At 41.8% G+C, this 8,573-nt stretch overlaps 1 protein-coding gene across 1 annotated transcript in view; it reads left to right on the forward strand.

The window, feature by feature from the left end:
• The window catches only part of Tcte3 (t-complex-associated-testis-expressed 3), a 23,695-nt gene extending 15,148 nt beyond the window's left edge, over window positions 1–8,547 (forward strand). The window contains exons 2-4 of the mRNA XM_013024507.1: window positions 2,821–3,108; window positions 6,112–6,270; window positions 8,389–8,547. Coding sequence (XP_012879961.1) covers window positions 2,821–3,108; window positions 6,112–6,270; window positions 8,389–8,499 — 558 coding nt within the window. The 3' untranslated portion in view covers window positions 8,500–8,547. The remainder of the gene's footprint in view (window positions 1–2,820; window positions 3,109–6,111; window positions 6,271–8,388) is intronic.
• Window positions 8,548–8,573: the final 26 nt, after the last annotated feature.

The raw sequence follows: 8,573 nt of genomic DNA on the forward strand, positions 1-8,573 counted from the left end.
GGTGGCACCGGTGGCGCGTCGCACTCACCGCCCGCGGCTGGCGGGAGCCTGTGGACGCCTGGACACCGGGCTGGACCAGAAGCTCGAGAGCCCTGTGCCGGCTGCGCGGACGCCCGGGAGCGCCGGCGTTTCCCTGTGGAACCACGCCGAGAAAGCCGCCGTGCAGCCAGCACCGCGCCCTTCACCCACCCTGGGAGTAACCGCAGCGTGCCCCGAGCTCAGTCTAGAGCCTGTGCCAGGCCCCGTCCAAGGCAGGGTCTACCTGTAGCCGCACTTACTCCATGGAACCCAGCACTGATAGGATGAAAACAAATAATAGGTAAAACATTTCAAAACATTCCAAAGTAAGAATCCCAAAACAGACGTGTACCTAGTACAGACTTCTTGATTCTAATGTCCTACACCGACTACCTAACTGGGACGAGTTAATTTTATTTTTTAAAATGACTCATTCACTGAATAGACTTTTGGTGGGATTGTCCGTTAATTTTGTAGAAAGTTGAAATCTAAATTAGGCTTAATGTGATGAAGTATACATTGAAATTGTTGAACTTTATTGAAGTTGGGTGTGGCATGCTGAAGTGCCCCCTCTGTTTTTCTGAGAATGGAGTGTCGGTTTTCTTCGAGTTTGAGAGCTGTCATTCCAATACTAGTTTTGCTTAGCAATGAACAGTCACTGTTGCTTGCAACCACAGATCACAAAACTACTTAGATTACTAAAACTTGAACATTTGTCTTGTGCCTATAGATTTGAAGATTTCAAACATTACTAGCACTAGAGAAGCATGACGTGAGTGGTAATCATAGTTGATTCTAGGCCAATAAGCCGGCTCAGCAACAGGAATTTCCACATCAGTAGATTAAATAGTTCAAATCAGCTTGTATTAATAGATACCAAAAAGCTGGTGATATTTAAAACTTGTTCCTAATCTTGAGTATACAACATCAAGAGACATATATACATCAAGAATGGTGCAGATACAGTCTTCAGAACAAAATAGAGTGTTTCCCTGGCTAAGTACATGCCTCACCCTGTGTTTAATCCAGAATACCACTAAAATGTGTTGAAAATTAAGACAACTCTGTTCTCTATGATTAATCTACTTTTTAAATGAAAATGCTTCGAAGTATATGGATGAAGAAAGACATACCATGTTAAATTTCAGACAAAGCCAGTATCAGAGCAAAGGGAGTTACCAGGAATAAAGAGGGACACCCATAATTAAATCCAACACAGGGAGCATCCGCTACAAATGGTTCACTAGTAAATCTGCCAAAAATTGAAGGAAGAATTGCCAACTGTATATTCTTTTTTTCTGAAGATAGAGACAGGCAGGTTAGCATTACCTTGATACCAAGGCCAGACACTGACACCATTGAAAGCTGTAGGCCAATATGCCTTATGAATATTACCACAAAATTTCTTAATGCTAGCATTCAGTACTATATTCAAAGGACTAAGCCAGGGGTCAGCCACTCATATCTGTAATCTTTTTTTTGTCAGTCATGGGGCTTAAACTCTGGGCCTGGGTGCTGTCCCTCAGCTCTTCAGCTCAAGGCTAGCGCTCTACCACTTGAGCCACAGTGCCACTTCCAGTTTTCTGGTTTTGGACCATGATCCTCAGATCTCAGCCTCCTGAGTAGGATTACAGGCATGAGCCACAGGTGCCCAGCTTCCCATCTGTAATCTTAAATTGCTTAGGAGGCTGAGATCTGAGGATTGTGATTCAAAGCCAACCAGGGCAGAAAAATATCTTGAGATGCATACTTCCATTTAATTAGCAAAAACAGAAGTGGAGACATGGTTCAAGTGGTAAAGCACCCTCCTTAATTGAAAAAGCATGAAGGAAAGGCCTTGAGTTAAAGCCCCAATACTGGCACCAAGAAATATATCATGACCAAGTGATACTGTTCCTGGAATGCAAGGATTCAAATCAATCAATATAACACACTAGAGACAAAATCGCCTCTATTGATGAAGAAAAAGTCCTTGACAAAATTCATCATTCCATAATCAAAATGATCAGTAAACCAGGAATAGAAACTACCACAACATAAAACCCATATATGTAGGTGGCACAGCAGACAATATCTAATGGTGAGAGACTGAAAGTTTAAAGTCCTCTACTATCCAGAACAAGACTTTCATCTGGAAAATACTGGGCTCTAACTTAGCAGTTCTTTATGCATGTTGGATACCAAACACTCATTACATTTTCAAAGCACGGGCTGATGTATATAACGAATATGTTTTTTGTTATCTTCTCAACTTTTACACTTATGAATTTGTTGCTGAAATAATTCTAGTACTGATTTAAAGATAAATGTTTAAATGTTAAATAAATGATTTGAAAGAGAATAACAGGATATATTTTTGATATGTTTCATAACCTTAAGTTAGGGGCCATCAAAGTTTGTCTTTACATCTCTATCCCCTGGCCATGTCATTGCCACTCTGGAGACAGTTCTTTTTTCTAGTTCTTTTGGATGTTGTGTGGATATTTAAAGTATGTCCACACAGTTTGTGTGTGCCATTCGTAGGGCTTGAACTCAGGGCCTGGGCCACAGCTCTACTTCAGACTTTTTTGGGGGTAGTTAATTGGAGATGAGTCTTGTGGACTTTCCTGCCCAGGCTGGCTTCAAACCTTGATCCTTCGATCTCTGCCTACCCTAGGTGTGAACTACCAGCACCTAGCTCATGCCAGTTTTTATATTTATGTATCTCAAAAGACCGCTTTTTTTTCTTGTTTTACAAAATTGACCTTTAGGAATAAATCTGGGGATTTGGTGACTGTATTTCATAGAAATCTGTTATAACAGATTTACAACTTTGGTGTCAGTTCTGCATCTACTGTATCAGGATTCTTAAGACAGTTTTATTTTGTAACCTTTCTCCTTCAGTATGCACAGATCTTGAGAGAAAGGCTGAGAGACTCTTTTCACGATGTTCAGTATGTGGAGCCTCCATTTGATGACTCCATTGCTGACATAGGTAAAGAATGGAAGAGTGCCCTGGCAAAGTTAAAGTTTTCTAATTCATATAGAATGGAGCCAATGAAGAAATTCCAAGCTCATTCAGTCGAAATTAAAATCCAACAGATACTAACGGTAGGTTGGGGGCTGGGTTGGTAGCACTGCCAGATTAGAGCCAGTGAAGATGAGTGATTTGTGTGTGGTATGTGTGTATACATGTATGCCATATATATACATATCTGTAAGTGTTATATATGTTAATATAGTAGGCACATCTTATATATGGCAAAATCATAGGAATTAGCTCATATAACTGTAGAGCTCAAATGGTCCTACAGTACGCGACAATCAGTGTGCAAGCTAGAGACCTAGAAAAGCTAATGGTGAATTTAGTCTGAATTGAAAGTCCTGAGAACCTAAGGAGCTGAAAGGGTGAGTATTTGCCCCAGACTGTAGACCTAAGAAACTCCAGCACTAAGTGCAGGAGAAGACAGGTGTCCCAGCTTAAAGAGAAAATGTGTACTTCCCACACTTGATGTCCTAGTCACTGTCGACTGATATGTATGTTTACTAGACTCTTCCGTAAACACTGTCACAGACACAACCATGCATAATCTTTTTCTAGGTATTGAAGCATATCTGAAGATGACACATACAATTAATTATGGAAAGGCCCACTCCTTGTCATATGGATATACACACTAATCTCTTACAACAACATGTCAATCCGGTGCCAGTGGCTCACGCCTGTAATCCTAGCTACTCAGGCTGAGATCTAGGATCTTGGTTCAAAGCCAGCCCGGGCAGGAAAGTCTGTGAGACTCTATTACCTACAATTAACCACCAGAAAACCGGAAGTGGCACAGTGGCTTAAGTGCTAGAGCACTAGCCTTGTGCTGAAGAGCTGAGCAGCAGTGCCCAGGCTGAGTTGAAGCCCGGCAAATGACAAAAAACAAACACGTCAGCAGGGTGCTGGTGGCTTATACCTGCAATCCTAGCTACTCAACAGGTTTGAAGACAGCAGAGGCAGGAAAGTCCATAAGACTCTTATTTCCAATTAACTACCAAAAAGCCAGAAATGGAGCTGTGGCTCAAGTAGTAAAGTATAAGCATAAAAGCTCAGGGACAGTACCTAGGTCCTGAGTTCAAGCCCCAGGACTAGCATATGCACACATACACTCACACACAAAACTATGCCAAAATAAAGACAACACATGCTAACCATTGGAAATGTACAAATTTCTTTCCCAAAAGAACTGGTGGCGTTTTAGAGTGATGGGTATTCCTTTATATTCTGTAACATAAACAGTAGGGTGTAGAATTAGTGGTAGTACTGATAAAAGTATTTCATACTACAAGATAAGGAAATAATGATAGAGAAGAAAAAATACCTTCACATATGGGTGTTTGTACACACATTCATATAAGAAGGAATTACTCTTGGCAATTACAGTCTTCATTCTTGTGACAGTTACTGTTGCTGGTATTTATAACTATCTTCTTGTACTGCTTGTTCCTCTGTGTGTTCAGTAAGAATGTCAGCTACCCATGGCTCTTCACAAGGGACTCAGTGTTCATTCCTCAAGGATCTAGGTTATTCATAGTTCAATATGAAGTGGACTACTGTAGTGTTCCAACAATCAGGCATGACTGTTGGCATGGTAATACTGATAACAGACTGAAAGATCCCGTCTTACCAATGCATTCCTTGTCATCTCCTTTGTAGAAGTGTTAGTTCATTCAGTCATCCTGACTGAATGGTAGTTACGATGAAGTAATCCCTTTCTGGCCTGTTGGTCAGAGGCAGGAAGGGCCCAGGGCCAAGTCAGTTACCTTCCATTTCAGTGAAACCATTTATGTCTCCGTAAAAACAGCCTTCCCTCTGAATCTAGTCTTCAGACTAGCAGAGCAGCGGTTTTCCTAGTGTGTCATGTCATACCCCGTTGGTGATGGGCAGGATGCATGGTGATTTGGTGGCCTCTGGGCAAGCATTCAGTCTCCAAAGGTCCAGCAGCAGCCCAAAGCTATTTCTCTAAAGTAGAACAGTTAAACAACTGCAGATGATGGCAAAGGCTCTTTCCAGATCGCCAAAGGCTTTCCAAAGACTCCAAATAGCACCTCTACTCACCACTTACACTTCAAGCACTGATAGACCTTCAGGATCCTATTGCCGAAGAGCCAGAGCAGCTTGCAGAAATCTGGGCCTGCTGCAGCCATCTTGATACATGATGTGTTCAGTGTAGTGTACCAGTGTGATAACTCACATTCCTGAGGAGAAGACAAAATCTTTGTGAATTCTGATAGGCTGACGGCTGACATACTCCTAAGACAGGACAGAGTGTATTGGTGCTTTGCCAGCTGGAAGCAAACTGATTTTGGTGGATTTTACAGACTTGTCTGAGGAAGTGTCAGCTGTCGGCCAGTGGCTGCATGGCAGGCTTCTCCAGCTGGGAAATCACAGGGTCCAGCAGCTGCACTTACAGTTACTTGTTAAGCTTACAGACATTCTCCAAGATCCATTTGTCTTCTGCACAGGCCAGACAGCAGTGGCTCTCCCCCCCATGTTTATTAGCAAATGTTAGTTGTGCAAAGGAGTTTCCTTGTGATGATTTTATATTTACACATAAGATGATACACATGTAGGAAGATTCATGCATTATGACCTGAGACATCTATTTCTCTAAGCTGTACTTTAGTTCATTAATGAATATTCTTTGCACACTTCAATGGAGTAGGAGACCATAGAGGGTAAGAAAGAAGGCTTTAATTAAAGGGGCTGAACTAGACACAATGATGTAAGGCTGGTGGGTCCAAATAATGCCTGCTTTAGGAAAACCCAGATCTCAATTTATCAAATGTAGAAATACAAAATTTTCTTTACCACATACTTCCAGAAAAGCCTTAAAAAAGTTGCCTTGTGTCTCTGTAACTGTTTGGCAGAGTAATCTAAAAAATAAACTTACAGCCTAACTGTAGATAACAAGGCAACTGAATATATTTTTAAAAACCAATATTTTCAAATTTGCTATTAAAATGAAGTGATACGCATATTTAGTGCTATTTTCCAGGAATGTATATTTCTTTTATACTGAAAATAGTTGACTTGATAATCTAAATATTTTATTAATTTTTTTCAAGGAAACTCTTAAAGATGTCAGATATGATGATAAGGCCTTCTCACATTTGTCACTTGAATTGGCAGACCAAATGTTGTTAGCAGTCAAAGAGTTTGGATTTCACCGTTATAAGTTCATTATAAAAGTGTTATTTATTCAGAAGACTGGTCAAGCAATAAATGTAAGTATCCTGCTTGCCCAGTGTCTTGTTGGTTAGAACTGCATGGTATGTCCTCCATAGTGATCTGAGGTTATGAGGATGACTCCAAAGCACATGAAGATTAGAAGAGCCTCTCAGTGCCAGGATTATTTTGCTAAAGATGTTCTAATTCTGAAAAATACTATCCTAGAAATTGCACTTTAATAATAATGCATTAAATTTCATAGTTAACCTGGTTCTTAATCATGTCAGTTTTAATATTATATTTAATTAATTAGTGAATTTATTGGGCACAAATGTATGTTCGGTACTGAAGAGACTACAAAGAATTCTAAGACATGAACCATAAGTGTCAAGAAGTGTTTAGTCGGAAATAAAAGAGCCAGGTTTAGGATTTAAGGGAAGGTAATGAGATGGTCATTGGTGGGAACCCAGGTAGGATGTGAGGAGACACATGGGCTGTGGCTGGGGCATGAGTTTTTCATCACCAAGGTGAGGATGGTAAAAATCTTCCTATAGGTGTTGTGATGACTAGATTTTATGTATTAGAACCTTAAATGGGTGCTCCTGAGAGCCTTCAATCAACACTGATTATTAAAATTGAATGTTATCATAATAAAGAGTATACTAGCGGGGCACTGGTGGCTCCCACCTGTATCCTCAACACAGGAGGCTGAGATCTGAGGAAAAGTTTCAGGCAGGAAAGTCTATGAGACTCTTATCTCCAATTAACCACTAAAAAACTGGAAGTGGAGTCAAGTTGTAGAGCTCTACCCTTCAGCAAAAAAGATCAGAGACAACACCCAGGCCCTGAGTTCAAACCCTGGCCAGCAAATAAAAGAATTATACTTAATAAATGTTATATGTTCAAATAAAAATGATGACTATTAGAGAGAGAGACTACTATGGCCATGTAAGTAGCTAGGGAGTTGATGGTGAATAAAAGGTAGTACTAAAATCTTTTTAGTACTCTGAGGACTTCATGGAGAGAGGCCCAAATACTTAAGCCAAGGAAGGGGATTTGAGATGGCATGGGGTGTTGACACACAAAAATCAGCAACACAGGCCATCTTGGCCGCCACAGAAAAGTTCTGCCCCATCTCCACATACATAGATACATATTTACTACAGGAAAGTTCTAGATGATGACTAAGTGCTCTAGGGAGGAACTCAGAGAGAGAGAACCTTGTCATAGTAACTGCTTGGGAATGCCCACAGAAGGGAAGGGCTGGTGTCCAGATGGCACACAAAGCCTGAAGGCAGGGATGAACTAGGTGTATTTGGTTAATAACAGGTATGGTTGCTACTCTCAGCTAGTGAAGCTGCAAGTATGAATGCCATGGGAGTGGGGTATGTGATAACCAACAAGACTAGGAGCTTAAATTAACAGCCATTTCTACTTACTACTGGGAGATCTGCACACACAGCCTGGATTGGCGCCATACTCTCTGTTGGTCTCCCTGGTGTGCTAAGGGGATCTTATGATTTAGGTGGGCCTAGAGGTCAAGGCCCTTCCCAGCTCTGACAGTGGATCTTGCTGCTAGCTGGGGCATGTGTTTTTCCCGCAAGTGCACCATCTTGGATTAAGTGGATTTCCTTATGTGTGGGGGTCTTAACAATGTTCCATGAAAGACAACAGATGTTGCAAGACCCTCGATGGCTTCGCGTGAAAGTTGCACATTCATGTTCTGTGGGTCTGAGCGAGCTATAAAGCCAACTCAAGTTCCAGGGGTGAGAAGCCGCCATAAAGAATGTGTGACCATTTTAGATCCACCACAGACCAGCAGAGCTGTATTTAGATCCTGCGTGGCTCTGCAGGCAAAGGAGTCACGCTGCCTGTTTGCACAGTTAATGCCACCTCTGCACGACCAGGGCCTGATTAACTTTTGGCTGAAGAATTTTTTAGATCTGTAGTACACTAGATTAGTTCTGTAGACCCCGTTACAAGGCCCAGACTTGCTGAGGAAACAAAATGTGCTTGCCAACAGCCCCCAGCAAACGAGGTGACCCGCAGTTAATTCCTACTTGCGCCTTTCTGAGAGAGAGATGTACTTATTTTACAAAGGCACGTAGATGACGTGTAAGATGTCTTGCTCGCGTGTTGAATTTAAAGCCGCATTTGAATCCTTGTTCTCGCAGATTGCCAGCAGGTGGATCTGGGATGTTGCCTGGGACAGCTGGGTACAAGCTAAACACGAAACGGAAACGTACGTGGCCCTGGCGTTGGTGTTCGCTCTTTACTGTGAATAGCTGCATGCACACCCCAACTTTCACCAATAAAGCACGTGACGGGCTGTCGGGCCTCCAGATCTGCGGGCGAGGCG

This window comes from Dipodomys ordii, unplaced genomic scaffold (genome assembly GCF_000151885.1).
Source record: "Dipodomys ordii isolate 6190 unplaced genomic scaffold, Dord_2.0 Scaffold77, whole genome shotgun sequence".
NCBI lineage: Eukaryota > Metazoa > Chordata > Mammalia > Rodentia > Heteromyidae > Dipodomys > Dipodomys ordii.